At 32.0% G+C, this 21,542-nt stretch overlaps 2 protein-coding genes across 2 annotated transcripts; both read right to left on the reverse strand.

Annotated features, from left to right (window-relative positions):
• Positions 1-3,792: 3,792 nt before the first annotated feature.
• Positions 3,793-5,991, reverse strand: LOC102660725 (transcription factor MYB54). Its single transcript, XM_006596202.4, has 2 exons — positions 5,748-5,991; positions 3,793-4,469 (listed from the first exon to the last, which is right to left on the reverse strand). The coding sequence occupies exons 1-2, from the start codon at positions 5,899-5,901 to the stop codon at positions 3,895-3,897; spliced, it is 729 nt and encodes a 242-aa protein (XP_006596265.1). The 5' UTR covers positions 5,902-5,991; the 3' UTR covers positions 3,793-3,894.
• An 8,465-nt stretch (positions 5,992-14,456) lies between these two features.
• LOC100776053 (uncharacterized) lies at positions 14,457-15,323 on the reverse strand. Its single transcript, XM_006596732.1, has 2 exons — positions 15,229-15,323; positions 14,457-15,126 (listed from the first exon to the last, which is right to left on the reverse strand). The coding sequence occupies exons 1-2, from the start codon at positions 15,321-15,323 to the stop codon at positions 14,457-14,459; spliced, it is 765 nt and encodes a 254-aa protein (XP_006596795.1).
• Between the last annotated feature and the right edge of the window lie 6,219 nt (positions 15,324-21,542).

Genomic DNA, 21,542 nt, shown 5'->3' on the forward strand with positions numbered 1-21,542 from the left:
GTACAGGATTCTTTGGACGAGCAGGCGTCACAGGGATCGTTCATCCCCCATGGACGTCAGGATATCCTGACTGCTGCCATTGGGCGACCAGAGCACCCTGGCCGTGTTCGTGCTATTGGAGCCGGTGTCACCATAAAGCAATACTTTGGATCGGCTTCACGAACGTCCCGCAGTTCTTCCTCCATGCCTCCTGAAGACCTAGAACAGTTGACCCAACAAATCAGAGACCAACTGGAGGAGTCAATTACAGAAAAAGTGACTCGAAAGATGATGGAATCCTTCAGCCAGATGCAGTCCCAGTTTTAGTCTCAGATGCAATCACAGGGACTTGCACTACCTCCAGAGCCAGAGGTTGGTCCCTCAGGTCCTCGTGTCAGCACAAAGGAGAGTTGTGTTGTTCACTCAGGGAACAATCCAGGGACGGGTGACTCAAACAAATGCGGGCTATATATTGAAGAAAATCCTTCCCGGCTGGTTGCCCTAGGAAGACTTTATGAGGGATCCACAATAGTTCACAACATCCCTTTGTTGCATGGTTAAGTCAAGGTTGGTGTTGAGGAGGTTAAAGATGCAGAGGCTCTCGTTCCTGTACCCACTGACGAGGTTACCTCAGTGGGGCAGGCACTTAACACCTTTCTTGCTTGGCCAACACATCTTGTGAAGTGTTTATCAGAACAGGTATTTTACTCTGATTATATGTTTATTTTTTTCAATTATTTTGTTCACTGTAATCAAAACTTGCTAATTAACTATGTTTTATCAACAGGCAGCTGTGTCTCCAGCAAAATCTCTAGAAAGCCCGGATGAAGAAGTCGACGATCCCCTGTACCTGATGACATTAACCATCCCACAACTGTTTTTGAAGCCGCTCCAGGTTATGTGGGATGCTACCATATTCGGGGTGTTTAATCAAAACTTCCCGTTGTATATAAAGCACGAAGATCTCTCTGAAATTGCACACGGTGGTCAATGTCTCAGCATATCTGTTATACAGTAGTGGATTCTGTAAGTCATTTTAGATTACTATTAATTACCAAAGTAATTGTTTTAAATTCATACATAATTAACTTTGACTTAACAACACAGCCATCTGACCGAGACAAGTGTGCGAGCGGGGAATTCTGATGTGTATGGATTCCTCGAGCCATAGTCCATTCAGAGATCTGGGCAATCACAATTTGAATCTGAAAGTTACATCAAGAGTTGGATACAGAGTTCAAAACGAAATGTTTACCTTGGAGCCTATCTGAATGGGTAAGTCAAACACAATAATTGAATTTAAATAATCTATACTACTACAATAACCCATATTCGTCTCTACTGCAGCGGACACTGGCAAATGGTCATCATTCTGCCTAAGGAAAACCTAGTTGTCTGGTTTTGTTCTTTACATAACAGGCCAGACAACTACCTTAAGGGAATAATTAACAGGTCAATATTGTTTTCAATACATTTTCATTGGCATAACTCAACAACATCAATATTTTAATGTTCCTCATATTCAACACTAGTGCTTTGAAAGGACTTGATGATACTCCACAACCGAAATCCAAGGCTGCTGCTAGGTGGATTGTTGTTAAGGTACGTGATTTAAATAAAAGTTCTACTTATATATATTTTATGTGTGTGTACACTAATTGTAGTTAACGTTTAATTAATATCCAAATTTCATTATGTATTTAGTGTAATAGACAAAAAGGAATCACTGAATGTGGCTACTACGTGATGCACTGGATGTCCACGATAATCTTAGGATCTTTCAGGAATAATTGGGAGACGGTAATTGTTTATTACAAACAAATTTGGTTTTTTTATAATTGTTATTACATCATTAATTTATTTTTTTATTTGATCATGCAGTATTTTAATGAAGTTAGACCATTGGAAGCAGAGAGATTCAAGGCACTTCGCATACAGTGGGCACAGTATTATCTAAAAGTTAGAAATCAAACATAGGATGTTAGGCAACTATGTAACTTTAGGTTAATTAATTAGTTTATGTACTTTGCATTACATTTTTTACAATTGTTGTTTCATCTTAACATTGAACAACCTTTGTTGATAGCTAGTTTTTTGCTAAAATCTATTTGAAAACTGAATGCAAATGATATATGTTGTGTGCTGTGTGGTCTGATTTTAAATTTACAGGTTAAATTTTGGTATTTTTGTAAAAACAGAGACATTATTTAAAAAAAATTCCTGAAAATAACATCGGTTTTTACAAAAAACCGATGTTAACGTGGGTTAACATCGGTTTTTTTATAAAAATAACCGATGTTAACTGTCAATAGCAACACATTCATTAACATCGGTTTTCTGTAAAAAACCGATGTTAACGTGGGTTAACATCGATTTTTTATAAAAACCGATGTTAACTGTCAATAGTAACACATTCGTTAACATCGGTTTTTTATAAAAACTGATGTTAATTATCAATAGTAACACATCCGTTAACATCGGTTTTTTGAAAAACCCGATGTTAACTTGGTTAACATCGGTTTTTTATAACAACCGATGTTAACTGTCAATAGTAACAGATTCGTTAACATCGGTTTTTTATAAAAACCGATGTTAACTGTCAATAATAACACATCCGTTAACATCGGTTTTTTGAAAAAACCGATGTTAACTTGGTTAACATCGGTTTTTAATAACAATCGATGTTAACTGTCAATAGTAACACATTCGTTAACATCGGTTTTTTTGAAAAAACCGATTTTAACTCTCAATAGTAACACATTCGTTAACATCGGTTTTTTATAAAAACCGATGTTAACTTGGTTAACATCGGTTTTTTATAACAATCGATGTTAACTGTCAATAGTAACACATTCGTTAACATCGATTTTTTGAAAAAACCGATGTTAACTGTCAATAATAACACATTCGTTAACATCGGTTTTTTATAAAAACCGATGTTAACGTGGGTTAACATCGGTTTTTACAGAAAACCGATGTTAACTGTCAACAGTAACACATTCGTTAACATCAGTTTTTTTTGTAAAAACCGATGTTAACTGTCAACAGTAACACATTCGTTAACATCGGTTTTTTTGTAAAAACCGATGTTAACTTTCAACATTAATATACATTTTTTGGGTGTAATTCATATTAGCAACATCGGTTATTTATATAACCGATGTTGGTAATTTTACATTAACATCGGTTTTTCAAAAACCGATGTTACCGATAATACTATCAACGTCGGTACTTTCAACATCGGTTCAAAAACCGATGTAGAAAGCATATTTTCTAATGGTGGTAACATTAGCCATAACTTTAAACTTTAGTTGTAATAAAAATATTGCCTCTTGCTAGCTGAAGGTTATAAAAAAGAGTTGATATATGGTACCTAAAAATCGAAGGGTTTTGATACTAGAACAGCAGTTGAATGAGTTTTAACACACCAAAGAGAAGAGAGTTTTCACAATAACATTACCTAAACCTTAAATTTCCAAGGGTGCCATAAGATATCTTTAAAACATGATTGGCAACCATAATAGAGGACTGTGATGTCAAGGTCTTTGAAACCTATGCAGCCATATTGCAACTTCAATTAGGTTGCATCAGCTGCATTTATTCATAATTTTCCATAACACCAAGGATTGGGATGAAACTGAATTGTAATGGTAATTTCAATTCAAAACCTTGGTTCTATTCACAATCAACAAAGGAATAGCATGACTAGTAAGAACCAAAGAGACTGAAAAACAAATAAATAGTAAAATAGCAGAATGGAATCTTAGTTATAAGTATAATTCTCAAAGGCTAAAAGGTTATGAGCCTCACGCAGTGACGCACATAAAGGGAGTTCATAAAACGTTTTAAAAGAGTGAAAAAAACAAGCCAGAAAAAGAGAGAGAGACAAATCACACATGAAGTTTAAAAAAAACTTCACTGGTCATCACCAACACCAAGAAAATCAAAGAAAGGAACTTCTTTTTGTCCACTACCATTTGACTCCTCATCTGCTTGCACTTGCACTGACGAAGAAGAAGACCCGAACTCCGCGAACGAGTTATCGAACAAACTCCTTTGAAGCATTGCATCATCAGCACCATTGAATAGTCCAAAATGATCACTCCCATTCACAGGAGTAGAGTCTGCGAAGGATGGTATCGTTCCAAACTTGGCAGAGCTCGAAGAACCATTACTGGGGCACACCATGTCATGAGGGTTTGGTCCATTTGGATGGAGAACAGTGTTGCTGGAGGATGAAGCGTATGAATCCTGAAATACCCCTGGCCAGTTTTTCTGCTTAGATTCCCTTCTCTTTCTCGCCCTCATAACATGCCAGTGATTCTTCACAGCATTATCCGTCCTGCCGTTGAAGAGCTTGGATATGAGCGCCCATCTCGCTCCATACACTTCGTGCGCTGCAAGCAGCCTCTCCTCTTCCTCTCCAGTGAAAGGGTTTCTGTTCACTCGAGGGTCGAGATGATTGCGCCATCTCAATCTGCAGCTTTTGGCTAGACAAAGTACAATGATATTTGAACACCGGTTTAATATGTTACAAAAAGAAAAATAGAAAAAATATGAGATGGTGTGCACTATTTTATTATATATATATATATATATATATATATATATATATATATATATATATATTAATCTTCTATACTAAAACAATGGTTTCTCTAGTAAAACAAAAAATAAAAACTGGAGTCTAACTAAAGAATCATATATAACTTGATTATGATTAAAATAAATATATATAAAATCAATCTTTACCACTTTGTATAGTTGTGTTTAGTTAAGATTTATCCTTCTCATTTTTCAAAAATATATGTTTGTCAATGGTTTTTTTCCAATATACCAAATTGTTTGCATTTTTCATGCTCTCAATATTAATTTCTATAGTAAAGATACCTCTTTTAATATAACAGATTATACTCTTTAGAAAAATATGCAATGTTTGTTATAAAATAGACTTAATTATATTTTTAGTCCCTAAAATTGGAATAAATCTGATTTTGATCTTCCAAATTAAAAATATCATTTTAATCGCTCAAATTTTACAAAGTAAATTTTTAGTCTCTAAACATTCAATTTGAGAAACAAATGATTTTTTTAAAGTTGTTTTTAATCCTCAACAACAAATTTAAGAGACTAAAATCATTTTTTTTTAAATTTGAAAGATCAAAATCAGATTTATCTCAAATTTTAGGAATTAAAAACATAATTAATTCTATAAAATATTTTAATTTGCTGTGAACATAACCTAAAAGAAGAAAAATACACTTTAACTATTAGTACATATATGATTTTTTTTATATAGCAATATGCACATAAAAAAATCGACTATGATTAACTATAATTAAAGTGGCAAGAATTTTATGCAACTAATGAAAATAAATATATGATAAAATGTCTAGTAAGAACATGAAAAAAAGAACATAATCCTAACTAAATAGTCATGAAGATGTTGACCATGAAATAAAATCAGTCTTTAGTTTATATAAAAATAAAAAGATCAGTCTTTACCACTCCTGTATAGTTTTTAATTAAGATTTTTCTTATCATTTTCAAAAAAAGAAAACGAAAAAGAGAAACTCATATTTTCAGTCAAAAACTAAACTATTGTCATTTTTCATGTTCAAATAATGTACCACTAGATATCATTACCGGATAACATGATTTTATACCCAATTTAGTTATAGATCCAGTAAAAATTAAAATAACATTTGAATTAGATCTCCCCATAACATAACCAAATTTATTAATTACTACATCTAACTCAGATTTACCAGTTCTTCCTTCTAGATGAGAAGCAATTGATCTCCAGTTTTGTGGACCATGTTCTCGAACCTGTTGCAAGAGCTTTACATCCTCATCTTTCTTCCAGTAATTAACACGAAGACGATTGGTTATGTCCTCAGCAGCTGCCGAAGAATTGGCCATGACTATGGATTCGACAATTGAAAATGAAGCACGGCAGAGAGAAGCCACAAAGAAGACGAAAGTTGAGAGAGAGGCACACAGATTGAGTGGCTGTTTAGGGTTGTTCTAGGAGGGAAGTTACACTAGTTGTCTTCACACAATTTTATACATCCTTCCAATGTAACTGAACATGGAAATTAAGTCATATTTGGTATGTCATTGGTCATTATTAAATATTCAATTTTTTTCTCCTAATAAAAACAAAATCATAAAGGAGTACCAGCAACACATTTTTTCATATATGTAACACATACTCTATCATTAATTAGAATTTATTGAAAAATATAAAAAAAGAATATTAGCGACCCTCTATGTAACACTTTTTGTAATACTCTTAATTAAAATTTATTTAAAATCATTTAATAACTTTCTCTTCTGACTTAAAATTGAGGCCATCAAAATTAATTATTTCTAATAAACTCCAACCAATCCTAGAGAATATTAGGGGGGAGTGTATAGAAAGAGTGACGCTAACATTCCTTAACTATAAAATAAGAAGAGGGACTCATTAATATTAGATATCAAGTACCACCATCTCTCACCAAAATTAACAATTTCTAAAAAGTTCAGCCAATCCTATAGAGTATTAGAAAGAAAGTGTGGAAAGAGCATTATTAGCATTCCTTAACTACTCTCATCGTTTCATAATATATAACGTTTAAGGTTTTGGTACAGAAATCAAGGAATGTAATTAATTTGTTGAATTTCTTAAAAAATACTCCCTCCATTTCTTTTTATGTGTTGTTTAAGGCTATTATGTAAAAACCAAGAAAAATAATATTTTTTTATTCTAATAAAATAGTCATGGGATTTCTTTTTTTTACCCCATTTTCTTCTCACTCCACAATAAAATGCATCTGTAAATAATTAAATATTAGAAAACAAGAAATGCTATAATTGAATAATTAAAGATTAATTAATGTGATCATGACTTTTACAAATGACAGATAAATAAATAAATAAATAATTCAAAAATCCGATACTTAGAAAGAAACAGATGGAATATTAGGTAACAACCAAATATATATTTTTATCTCTCTCATTAATTACTCATTTATTCTTACTACTCACTACTCCTACTAATTATTGATTAAGGGTAATTTGTAAAAAAAAAAAATTTAATACAACATTAATTTTTGTAAAATGACATTTATTTTGTAACAATTTGTTTAAAACGTCATATAATTGGGTATGGAGGGAACATAAAATAAGCATAGAGACTCATTAGATATCAAGTGCCATTCACATAAATTTGTGATTTTTAATAAATTCAGTCCATCACAACAAATGTTCAAATAAGTTTGTTAGAAAGTATGTTCATATTTCTCAAAAAAAAAATCATTCTGATTATTTTTATAAGAAAAAAATGAGGGTTTTACAAGAAACAGATGATAGTGTATTGTATCAATTGTTTCTATTAAAAAGGATCATAGGAAGTAATATTCAATTTCTTCTGTGATTCCCTTTTATTATTGTTAGGGAAAACAAGAGTATATATCAACTATTAGAATTAGCCTAGTTGTGGAAAGTTTGGATAGTCACTTTGTAGAAGGTCATCTTAAGTTCTAACTGTATTGTTGTCATTGTACACCAAAAAAGGAGAAATAAAAAGTGACAGTATGCAGATAATTTTATAGTATGAGAGAAAGTAAAATGAAAAATAAAATGTGGAGAAGCATCATATATAGTTACTTAATAAAAATAAAAGATAAAAGTATCTAACAAAATGTGACATCTAAACAATAACAATAATAATAATTGATCCTTCATCCTTTTTTTTAGTTTAGTTTGAATTTTTTAAGTTTGAAATATTTCACTTTATTTTTTTTTGTCTAAAAATACAAAAATGAAAATCATATTATAATTATGAACCTCTGCATAAGGTCTATGTGAAGTATGGAAAATGTTAAATACATACATCGTACCAAAATATAAAACCACTCCAATCCATGTGGCATCTACTAATGGAATTGTAATTTTTGGGTTGCGTTGGTTGTGTGCATGTATATTATAAATTAAATATGCGTAAAAGTAATTGATTTCAAAATGAATAATAGATTATATGTGAAAAAAATGAAACATTTATAGTATAATGAAACAATATAAAAAATACACTTAAATAAATTTTATAAATTAGAAAAAAAGAATTTAATGTAAGTATTAAAAAATAAGATATAATTCAGAAATCATCATCAAATTGACAGTTTGTGGATGAAGATTATCAGACTGAATTTTGTCGAGCATAACAACCTAGCCCTTCTATTTGTTGATAGGATTCAACTAATCTAAATTATATATAATGAAGTAAAAATTAAAATTAACTATAAATTAAGTACTGCAAAAATGAATTTATAATTAAATTTAGGTTTAAAAATATCATTTGAAATAAACTATAATGTGTAATGAATAATAACTTATAGATAGGGATGATCTTAGCAAATAAATTTGTTATGGATAATGACAATATCCACTGAATTAATGTGTCTGTGGATACATTTGTAAAGCCGAATAAAATTTAGAAGAAAATAAACTATTGTTTCGAAGATCCCTTTATTTGGGGAAAAAATATAAATGAATATTCTTTAACAAAATTAAAGAAGTAAATTAACTGACACAAAAAATCTTATTCTCGATCATTAAAAAAAAGAACCACATACAAAATCATGGAACACATTTCTTAATGTTTGGCTTAAATTTAGTGAATGTAAGATAAATTAAAAAAAATAAAAAGCAACATTATCCAAAGTTATACAAACTACATACATTCACAAGACTAAATTAACTGACGTTGAATTTCAATTGAGAGAATGAAAGTGAAGATAATCATAAACAAAAAGCAAATAGAAACAGCATAATAAAGCTAATTGAGGAGATAATGAAGTGAAGCATTGAAAGGAGAAAAGTGTTGAGAGAAAAGAATGAAAATAAAGTACCTAAGAAATCAACAATATATGACATGGCCATGACAGTAATGGCTAGCAGGGTGATGGAAGAAGGACTCTGCATGAGGAGGACCAACTTGTCTAAAGGCAACAGAGAGGCCTCCAATGTCTGAATTGGAGTCACCAAAGTTGAATATGGCAGGGAAACGACACTGCTTTGAAGCAGCTAGTGAGTTTGTGATGGAACAAAAATATACCACAACCGAAAGGGTGATCTAGCTGCTCTTAGTATCCTTGTTCATATTCATGTTCATGTTGTTGTTTAATGTGTAGCAACACTGTTACTTAAAATTCAAAAGGGTAAGGAAAGAAAAAGATAGATTATTTGACAGCCTTTTATTTGGCAAGCATGAATTAACTATTTTGTACTTTATTGTATGTTACCTAGATCAATCTTTTGTTATGTAACTAAATTCTCGATGATTTGCTGGTAGCTAAAACAAACATTAGCAAAATAAAGCAAAACAAGTGACTTGAAACCATGAGACATAGTGCATTTAAATTGTGAACTACAAAACTAAGTCATATAAATAGAAGTTTGTACTATCATTTGTATGGATATGTTGTATTAGCTCAAGTTAGGCAATCTTGAACTAAGTAAATAAAATCTCACTCTGCAGTAAATTACTAAGTATAGATTGTTGTTGATGAAAGCGGAGAAGCAAGTATTGTCATATGAAATGAATAAAATAAGAAGCTGAATAGTTTGTTTTCAATGGTGAATTAAACAAAAATTAATCATTAAATGCAATAGCATCAGACATGAATACAACATTCCAGCAATCCAAGTCAAAAGTGACATATAAAGCTTAATAAAGAAGCTTGTGCAGTAGTATATTGTGTAGCCACAAAGTCTAAGCATAATTAACTAAATTTTTGTGCAGCTACATTAACTATGTAGGATTCCACTTCTTCTCTTAAAACAGAATGGAAAGGATAATCTTGTGCAAATTATTTATTAAACCAATGCTACTTACAAAAGTAGCACCAATGTTAGTTACAAAAGTTGGTTATAGATTATTTGCAACAAGATTTAGTTTAAATAAACCATAATCACATACTTGACAAAATCTTTTAAGTAAGTAAAGACCAAAATATGATAACCATAATATCCTCACCAATCTAACAAAATATTGTAATCGTCACACCGGTCTTCTATCTTCATTTCAGAATATAGTAAAATATTAGTTTTTTCGTTTTCATATCAGATATAAATTAGACCTAGTTTAGGAGTGATTCAATCAATTAGTAAATTGATTCTTATGTCATAAAATAAGCATGTTGTTGTCATTCATTTAATGACAATTAGTATTCATACCAAGTTAAAAAATTATCAGTCATGGTTCAATCTGTATTTCATTCTAAAATAAATTTATTATGAAGTATTTCTGCCCTTGAATAAGCAACCCCATCATAAAACCTAAACAGAATTTTATATGTTGTTTAAAAACTATGTCCATGATGCTCCCGTCTAATTTTGGTTTAACACCTTTTAAATTATCACAATTGTTGATGACATTAAATAATTTAGCTTAACAAAGAAGAAATAAAGGCTATTTTCTTTTTCTAACAGCTAAAACACAAGACAAATGTAGTAGAAAATTGATAGTCAAATTCATTGTGAATAAACAAATTGTAGGTAGGAAAATAGGATTTAATCAGTAAGTAATTTAGAACAGCACTCCAACTTAATACTACGAATACCTAGAGGGCCTATGAGCAAGGTTATCAAACTTGAGAGTTTACGTAAACTCGTGATAGTTACATAGACTCGACTCGTAGACTCGTAAGAATTCACTTCATATAAAAATAATAACAAAATATTTATAAATGACATACCAATTAAATATTTCAACAAGATAATAAAATAAAATAGTAAATCATGAATTTTACAATACTTAAATAACCAAGTATAGTAATGCATTACTACTAGATAATAACTTGCAGATGTTAAGTGGTAGATCATTCTCATCGAGGGTTTGATGTTATTAGAAAATAATGGTTTGATGTTATTAAAGGTGAAATTTTTTTTATTCAGAAACGACACACTAAATGAAGGTATGTTGAACACTAAACATACATAAAACAACCTAACATGACTTACATTTTGGTCTAATTTTTTTAACTTGTTGATTCGGTGGTAAACTCGAAAGTTTACCAAGTTTACAAAGAGTTTATAGAGTCTATCCAGAGTCTACTAAAAAAATAGTTTATACACGAGTCGACTCGTAGAGGATAAGTAAACTCGTAAGAGTTAGGAAGTTAACTCGAGAGTTTGATAACCATGCCTATGAGTTCTCAACCATGGTTCAATCTACATTTCACTCAAAAGATATTTTAAAATATCTACTAAATAGAAAATTTAAGGGCCTACTAACCATGTTTTTCAGTTTTGAAAGAAAATTTGTATCTTTAATACAACTTAAACATATATGCTAGACCGCTAAATTAGTGTTCAAACTAAGTAAAAAATTATTAGTCATGGTTCAATCTCCCTCTCACTCAAAAGTTGTTTGAAAGATAATAAGTTAATAAGTAGGAAATATAAATCTTAAAGGCCTATCAGTTCTCAATCATGGGTGAATCTCTATTTCACTCAAAAGATAGTCTAAAATCGATAGTAAATTCAAAATTTAAGGGTCTATCAGCCATTGTTTTTTAGTTTAAAAGCAAATGAATAATCCTTAACTATAACTTAAACATATATTCCACATCCCCAATTTAGTGTTCAAATTAGTCATGGTTTTTACTCATGGTTTAATCTGTATCTGATATTGTTTTTGCATTATTCCAGTAGTTCACTATGTTGAGGACCATGATATCTACATTTGTGTACATACGAAAGGGGAGAAATTGTAACTTAGGCCAAGGACCAAAATTTATTAATGTAGTCACTCCAAAATGAAACCTACATATAAGATGTAAAAATGATTATTGTAAATGAAATGATTGTTGATGTAAACAAATTTAGAATGAGTTACGAAGATATGATAATGATGTTGAATCGTTCCAAAAACAAATAAAACTAAGAATTTTTATAGCACGGGACTAACCTAGGTCGACTCAGAGATATGATTCAATTTGGTTCCTACATTCATTCACTTATAAACAGCAAGGAGAGATTTCATCGAACAGTTTGTAAGTGACTATACAAAAATGTGAAAAAATAAAAACATATATGAAGAAACAAAACAAAAAAAAAACAAAATACAATTCAAGTTTAATAGCACCAATCCAATTCACCAAACCAATGCAAATTGAATTATCACAGTTACTACAAATGATGTTCAGTGTGAAAGTTCAGTCAAATGCATTAGAGAAAATTCAATCGAATCAATCTCTATATTATGAGATCGCAAATTATGTTGGAAATCATCCAAAAAATATGTGATTAAATTTTGAAATTAGTAAATGAATCTATAAACTAATACATTTTCAATCCTAAGCATAATCATAATCATGAAAATCAAAAAATAGGATTAGAGAGAAAGATGGACATTCATAAAGATTAGAAATGCTAAACCAGAACTCAAATTTAGCCTTGCTTAGAGTGGATCCTTGGATTAATGAAGTTTTTAGCCTTCCACGATCATCACCAATGGAAAAGCCATGAAATTTTGTGCAAGAAAATGAAAGAACAAAAATGAAAAAGGAAGAAGAATGAAGAACAGTTGAAAGAAAAAGAGAGAAAAGAGAAAGTTTGCACAACAAGTAACTAATTTCATTTTTCACAAAAGTGAAGTAACTAACCAACTAACTTTCACTAATATATAGAGTGACTACTCATAAGGAAGTGATGAGCCTTGATTAGGCCCATCTAATCTACCTAATTAAACTAATTACACAAAATAAAGCCCAAACTCGTAGTCCAATCATTCAAGTGTAGAGGTTCTAACTTCCAAGTTCAATTTGACCCTCAAAATGCCAAATATTGGCAAAAGCTTATTTGTAATAAAATGGAGTATCTTTTTCTCAGCTTTCTAGGCACTACTCACACATTTCATTTGAAGTTTTGTTGTGTCCTCTAGGTGATGCACAAGGCAGATAGGTCAAGTAAGCACAAAACCTAAAAATTAGCTACAATTCTCAATTAAGCTCAATCATTTGCCTAAGACCAAAACTGAGTTAAGGTGAGAAAATAAGTGTCAAAGAGATATCAATTGAGCTAAGAAGAATATAAAAATATTAAACTACAAATACTCAATCAAATTCCCCCACACTTTATCTTTTGCACTCCTGACAAAACTTAAAGAAAGACTAAGAAACAAAAATCAAACTAAAAATAACTACAACTAAAAGAAAGGTATGAACAAGGCACATACAATTTTTAATGGATCCTAACAATGCACAAAAATGAGAGAGATGGAAAATGGAAGAATGGTCTCAAGGTAACAAGCAATCCATGAACACATGATCACAAAATACAAAGTGGACAAGTAGTCAAGTCAAAATTAAGAATGTAACATGGTGATATAACAAGAACTTACAAGAATGAAAATGAACCACAACACATTTTTTCCATTCATTTTTCTTGTTTTTTTTTCTTCTTATCTTGGTTTGTACCATTTTTTTTTCTTTTTGAACTTTTGCTTTTTATACTCGCATTTTTTTCTTTTCTTTTATTATGTTTTTTCTTTTCTTTTCTTTTCTTTTCTTCTTCTTCTTTTTCTTTCCTTTTCAACAAGTCACAAGAAAATGAAATCACGAAAACAAAGGAACTTTCATAAAACAAAGTATAAATCCCCCACACTTGTTTGAAACCCACTCTCAAAACAATTCCAATGCCCTTTTTCTTACTAAAGTTTAGGACAACATGGTTTTCCACTTTTTGGCTTGTAATGAGCTACAAAATGAAAGAAGGGGTTAAAGGTTTAAAGAGGGTGACAATAGATATCAATGCAAGGTAGGCTTATTTGGCTAGTGGCTAAAAGAAAGAAGGCCTAAATCATCTCAATCAATGCATGTGCAACAAGGAATGACGAGAGAAGCAAGGCAAAACCTAGAGTAATCTAGCACAAGGGTGAAATCACACATGAAAGAGCATGAATGGAATAATGCAATCCATCCACAAAATCCCAAAAACTTGCAAGGCATAATTCTCACACACGATTCACCTCAATTTTTTCAAGCCTACTTACCACTTCCACAATTGCAACAATGGTTCACATCAAGCATGAAACCTCTCAACTAAAAATGATACATATATCACAAATTATACAAGTTAGAAATCCTACGAAAAACATGAGAAAGTACCTAAATTCAACAAAAACATTAGAAAACAATAGTTGCATAATTTATATTTATATTTTTTGTATGTAAAAACAATAAAACTAGCAAAAAAATAAAACAAAACAAATACAACAAGACAAAAACAACATGCAACTACAAATACAAAAAAACAAACAGAACATAATATAGCTGAACAAAAATAGAAAATAGATACAAACACAGCCTGAAATAGAATACAGAAACAAAAATAACAACAAAAATAGTAAAAATAGAAAATAGAGAAAACAAAAATCAGAAAAAATGAATTTTCTAAACCCTCCCCCACACTTCAAATTCACATTATCCTCAATTTGAGCATGTAATGACATGCAAACAAAGAGACGACATATAAAAGAAAAGGGAAGGAAACTCCTCAAGTGCCATTCGAGGCACATCATCATATAAAATTGGGAAGACCAAAGAGAGGTCCGCCACAAATTCCTCCTCCATTTGAGGGATCTCATGAAAAAGCTTGAGTTGGTGATCGTTCACTTTGAAGACTTTGCCAGTAAATTCATTTTTAATCTCAACTACATCATGGGAAAAAACATTAGTAATAACAATAGGTTCATCCCATCTAGATCGAAGTTTACCGGAAATAAGCTTAAGGCGAGAGTTAAACATGAGCACTTTTTGGCCAATATAGAACTCCTTCCTAAGAGTACTAGAGTCATGAAACCTCTTCATTTTCTCCTTGTAAATCTTGGAGTTCTTATAGGCTTCTAAGCGAATCTCCTCAAGTTCTTGCAATTGAAGCTTCCTTTCCATACTCGTTTCATCAAGTGCCATGTTACAACTCTTCACCGCCCAATAAGCACGATGCTCAATCTCCACTAGAAGATGGCAAGTCTTACCAGAAACCACCCTATAGGGAGATATCCCCAAAGTTGGTTGGTAAGTGGTCTGGTAAGCCCATAGAGCATCCTCAAGTAGCTTGCTCCAATCCTTCTTGTTGGGTTGGAATTGTTGTTGTTGTCTGAAAGGAGGAGCTTGATATTTGCTGGTGGAAGGTTGAAACTGTTGTTGTCTGAATGGCTGTTGTGTGTGCTGCTATTGCTGTTGTGGACCAGGACCATACCTCAAGTTTATATGATCTCTCCAACTAGGATTATAGGTGTTAAAGTAAGGATTATATTGTTGTTGTTGAGGTCTGAATGGTTGTCTAGGTTTCATGGTAGAAACATCAACAACTTGTTCTGTTTATTGGAGTGTGGAACATACATCTGTGTTGGATCAAGTGGCCTCAGAATAATTAAGAAGGGGGGGGGGTTGAATTAATTATTAATGAGCCTTGATTAATTAAAAACTTGTCCTTCTTAATATTACTAGATTCAATTAGGCTTTACTACTAAGTTATTAGAAAGTAAAGAACAAAAGCAATAACTTAGACAAAAGTAAAGCGGAAATAAAAAGTACACAACGAAAATTAAAGAGCGTAGGGAAGAAGAAGACAAACACAAGATTTATACTAGTTCGGCAACAACCTGTGCCTACATCTAGTCCCCAAGCAACCACCGGTTCTTGAGATTTCCAATAACCTTGTAAAAACCTTTACAAGCAAAGATCCACAAGGGATGTACCCTCCCTTGTTCTCTTTGAACAACCAAGTAGATGTACGCTCCACTTGAACTGATCCACAAGAGATGTACCCTCTCTTGTTCTCAGTATCACAACCTAAGTAGATGTACGCTCTACTTGTGCCACAAAGGATGTACGCTTACTTGTACCCCAAAGGATGTACGCTCCAATGTGTAAGACAAAGAATTCTTAGGAAGTTAGTCCCTCGAATCTTTGTAAGGGGAAACAAAAGATATCTCAGGCGGTTAGTCCTTTGAAATCTTTTGTAAGAAACAGAAGATATCTCAGGCAGTTAGTCCTTTGAAATCTTTTGTCAAGAGGGAGAAGGGAAGAAACAAAAGAATTCTCAGGCAATTAGTCCTTTGAATCTTTTGAAAAGAGAAAGAAGGGAATGAAGAAAAAGAATAGCACAAGTTTTTTGTCAATGAACTTTTCTTGAAAGAGAAAGTATTGAACAAAAACTTTTAGAAAGATGAAGGAAATCTATTATGCATGAAAGGAATCGGTCTCATTAAATTCGTGCCATGGTCACATATTTATAATCATTTGATGACTCAAGTTAAAGTTTGTGACTCTTGGCAATTTCTTTAAAACTAGTCACTTTTTAAAAATTGTAACTCTTTTGAAAACTAGTCACTTTAAAAGTTGTGACTCTTTTTAAAAAAAAAACTCTTTAGAAACAAGTCACTTTAAGAATTGTGACTTTTGGAAATTTATTTTTTGAAATCAGTCACTGGTAATCGATTACCATCATAGTGTAATCGATTACACATCAACAGATGTGACTCTTCATGTTTAAATTTGAAAATCAAAATGTTTAGAAACACTGGTAATCGATTACAAGTATTGTGCAATCGATTACACAAGTTTGAAATGATTTGAAAAAGTTTTATCACAAGTTGTCACTCTTGAAATTTGAAATCTAACGTTTTAAAACATTGGTAATCGATTACATGATTATGGTAATCGATTATAGCTTTGTAAATCAATTTTGAAAAGAATGCTAGCTACTGGTAATCGATTACTTCCTTCTGGTAATCGATTACCAAAGAGTAAAACTCTTTGGTAAAAGATTTTTTTCTTTTTGAAAAATTCTTGTGCTATTCAATGTTTTGAAAAACTCTTTTAATACTTATCTTGATTGAGTCTTCTCTTGACTTGTATCTTGATCTTGATTATTCTTGAATCTTGAATCTTGATCTTGATTATTCTTGAATCTTGAATCTTGATCTTGATTCTTGAAACTTGTTTGACTCTAGATTCTTTGGCATCATCAAAATAATCTTGGAAGACATTGCTTCCACAATCTGTTGGATGATCAAGAGCACAAATATACCACACAGCCTTGGTTGATTGGCTACCATCACATTCTATTGTTGACCAATGGCTAGCCGCGTCACAAGGGATGTCAACTCTGTAAGTTTATTCTCCAGCCTTTGATTATCAACAACCAAAGACATAAAAACTTCACTTGCAACAATCCATGGTGTAGCAACTCTAGTACCAAATGTGGGAAATCAATTGTCCGGCAACAATAAGAGTCTTTTCCATTAAAGCGCCTCCACCGGTTGCATCAATCATACTTCTGCCCATTAACATCAACCCCTCATAGAGATACTGGATCAAAAATTTCTCATTGATTTGATGGTGAGGACAGGAAGCACACAACTTGATGAATCTCTCCCATTACTCTTATAATGTCTCTTCAAGTTGTTGCCTTATGCCACAAATTTCTTTTTGGATGGATGTTGTTCTAGATGCAGGAAAGAATTTCTCTAAGAATCTTCTATGCATATATGTGCAGGTGTTGATAGTATCTAGTTGAAGGTACAACTAGTCCTTAGCCACACCATCCAGAAAGAATGAAATGCCTTCATCTTCACATAATCTTCATGAATGTCATGTGGTCGTATGATGGAACACACTACACAAAACTCCTTCATATGCATGTGTGGATCTTCACCTACAAGACCATGAAACTTTGGCAGCAAATGGATTAGTCCAGACTTTAGTTCATAACTAACTTCAGTCTCAGGATATTGAATACACCAAGGTTGATAGACAACATCTAGTGTAGCCAATTCCTTAAGAGTTCGATTGTTATCAACCATTATATCAACACTATTTTTTCAGAATCTAAAGCAATAAAAACAAACTCAGAAACATAATAAAAAATGAAATCAGTATGCACTACACTATTATCTAAAACTACACTATCATGCATAGCTCACTATCATGCACAACTACAATTCTACTCCTACTATTTCTACTCATGCACAGATAAGCTCATTAGTGACAGCACAAATAGAAATACAAATAGCTACCCTACACAGAACACTATTCACATAATATGCTGAAATGCTACAAAAAATGGAAAATTGCCTCAATTTTTTTAAAAAAATCCAAAACACCACAATAAATGTATCAAAATCATTTTTGATCTTTACTAATTTTTTGGTTATTTTGAAAAATCATGAAAATAGAAAAAAAATTTCAAAAGTAGTCCAGATCAATGAAATTGGCCAAAATGACTCCCAATGCCCGTGTTTGTCCCCTACATGAGCTCCTAGATATATGAATTTTTTCTACATTTTGGCAAATTTTAGCCCATTTTGAGATAGTTGCCTCTAAAATGACCAAATTGCCCCTGCCACTAAAACTCATAGTTAGAGGCAAAATTTTCCAAATTTAACTCAAATCTAACCCCAAAAGGGTTTCTTTTGCTCAAAATAAGGGATAAACTTTTGACACCAAGTTGAGCAAACAAACTCCATAGGACAGTTCACTTATGTGACACAAAATACACTACACAGTGCATATAATACTCTCTACTCTACTACTATGTTTTCTCTACACTACTTCACAGTTTTTTACCACTACTATGTTCTACTGCTAACACTTATTCTATATAACAACATTAGCAAGACTAATGCAATATGTCAAATAGTTAGTGTGTGAAGAATGATAATGCAAAATGCACAAAAGAAAGAACCTACAATATAATGCAGAACATGCACAGGTGTATACTTTTTTTTCTTTTTCCAATAGACAAATGCAAAACTATGCTACTATACTAATGTCAGTTATGAGTGAGTCAAGCATTGCACACAATGAATCATATCCTCGACAATGGTGCCAATTTTGATAACGACGTCGAATTGTTCCAAAAACAAATAAAACCAGGAAATTCTGTAGCATAGAATTAACCTAGGTCGACTTAGATATATGAATCAATTTGGTTCCTACATTCATTCACTTATAACAACAAGGAGGGATTTCATCAAATAGTTTGTAAGCGACTATAAAGGAATGTAAAAATATAAAAAGAGAGATGAAGAAATAGAATAGAACAAAAACAAAATACAATTCAAGTTTAATAGCGCCAATTCAATTCACCAAACCAATGCAAATCAAATTATCACAGTTATTATGAATGATATGATTTTCAATGTGAAAGTTCAGTCAAATGCATTAGAGAAAATTCAATCAAATAAATCTTAAATTGTTTGAGATCGCAAATTAGGTAGGAAAATCATCCAAACAATCTGTGAATAAATTTCAAAATTAGGAAATGAATCCATAGCCTAATCCATTTTCAATCCTAAGCATAATCATAATCATTAAAATCGAAAATAGGATTGAAGAGAAAGATGAACATTCACAAAGATCAGAAATACTTAACTAGAACTCAAATTCAACCTTGCTTGGAGTGGATCCTTGGATTAATGAAGTGTTTTGCCTTCCATGATCATCACCAATGGAAAAGCCATGAAATTTTGTGCAAGAAAATGAAAGAACAGAAGTGAAAAGAGGAAGAAGAATGAAGAACATTTGGAAGACAAAGAGAGAAAAGAGAAAGCTTGCACAACAAGTAACTAATTCTGTTTTTACAAAATGAACTAACTAACTAACTAACTTACACTAATATATAGTGTGACTACTTAGAAGGAAGTGATGGGCATTGATTAGGCCCATCTAATCTACCCAATTAAGCTAATTACACAAAACAAAGCCCAAACTCGTAGCCTAATTATTCAAGTGTAGAGGTTCTGACTTCCAAGTTCAATTTGATCCTCAAAATGGCAGAATTGGCCAAATCCCAAAAAAATTGAAGATCTTTTTCTCATCTTTCCAGGGAATACTCACTCGTTCCATTTAGAGATCTGTAGTGTCCTCTACACCTGCACAAGGCATATAGGTCAAGTAAGTACAAAATTTGAAAATTAGCTAAAATTCTCAATTATTGCATAAGACCAAAACTGAGTTAAGGTAAGAAAATAAGGGTCAAAGGGATGTCAATTGAGATAAGAAGAATATAAAAATATTAAAATGCAAATGCTCAATCAAGATATCTATTATAATGTTAATTTGTATCATAATTAATTTCTTTACAATGAAAAATGATAACTTGTATTATCATTATGATATGAAATATGATACATCAATGATTTATTATCATTTTTATTTATATGATATTCAGGCCTAACAAAGAATTCAAGAGTCATTGATATATTAACTTATTTCTTTCTAATAAAGAACCCTAGGGCCTTCTCTTTCATCTCTGACCCAATCTTCTTGGAGTCTTCTATCCAATGCCCTTAAGGGATAGGATTGTATCATCATTTCTCCCTTGAAATGGATTTAAACTCAAATCTAGAGGTTCTTGAAACTCTGGACTTCTTCCCTCAACACTTGTAAAAAGAATAAAAACATATATATTAATGGTGTTGGGTATGTTACAGTAGGGTAAGGTCTGAAAACCCCTTTCTCGGGCATCTTCCCTAGAAGGAGCATGGTTCCTCACCAACTCAATGAGTGGTGCTACAAGTATAGAAAAATATGAGTAAGACATTTTGTAAGAGTTTGTTAAGTCATGGAAGCCCCAAATTTCCCTTATACTTGGTGGAGTAGGTCACTCAAGAATGACCTTTATTCACTTAGGGTCTGTGGGAACCCCTTGATCACTATTTAAAAAATTAAGGAAATTAATGCAAAAATATATATATTTTTTATATTTTCATGTTGATTACTCCTACCAAAAAGTACGACAAATCTAAGGTGTCCCATATGAGCACCTAGGTTTGTATTGAAACCAAAATAAGAACAAACCTACCTAATGAGTCCCTATGTTTGGGAATCATGAAGATGTTGGGTGCATGAGTGATTTTGCAAAAGAGGGTCACCACTCAACACATTCATCATACCACATATCTTAAGGATTTGATTCCTAATAATACCTATTTTGGGCACCAACAAAGCACAAGGATTTAAGCTCTTACAAACCAAACCCTCATCCAACAACTCCTTTACTTGAGGAATAACATAAAACTCAAGAGGTATGACATTTCTAACAAGTGTCCTTTTACAAAGGAAAAGATGTGGAGGTTGTCTAAGAAGTGAAGTTTCTTTAATGTTTGTCTTTATTGAAAAATGACTTTCCTTCTTAGATAACGTCTTAGAGGAGACACTTATCTCCTTGCACTCCTCCTTAACCATTAAATGTTGTTCTTCTTTTCTTTTTCTATTCTTTTCCTCATCCCATTTGAGTTTTATTTGTACTTGATCCTTAGCTACATGTGAAGGTGTTTGAGAATGCAACACAAATTTAGTGCCAAGATGGGTGAGGGTAATCTCATTAGTTAGGCCATTGTAAATGATCTTCCAATCAAATTGCCATGGCCTTCCTAAGAGAATATGTCCTGCCTCCATAGGAACTATATCATAACTAACTTCATCCTAATATGCCCCAATGGAGAAAGGTACCTTCACTTGTTGGTTAACTATCATTTCCCGTTGCTCATTGAGCCATTGAAG

This window comes from Glycine max, chromosome 14, assembly GCF_000004515.6.
Source record: "Glycine max cultivar Williams 82 chromosome 14, Glycine_max_v4.0, whole genome shotgun sequence".
Taxonomy (NCBI): Eukaryota; Viridiplantae; Streptophyta; class Magnoliopsida; order Fabales; family Fabaceae; genus Glycine; species Glycine max.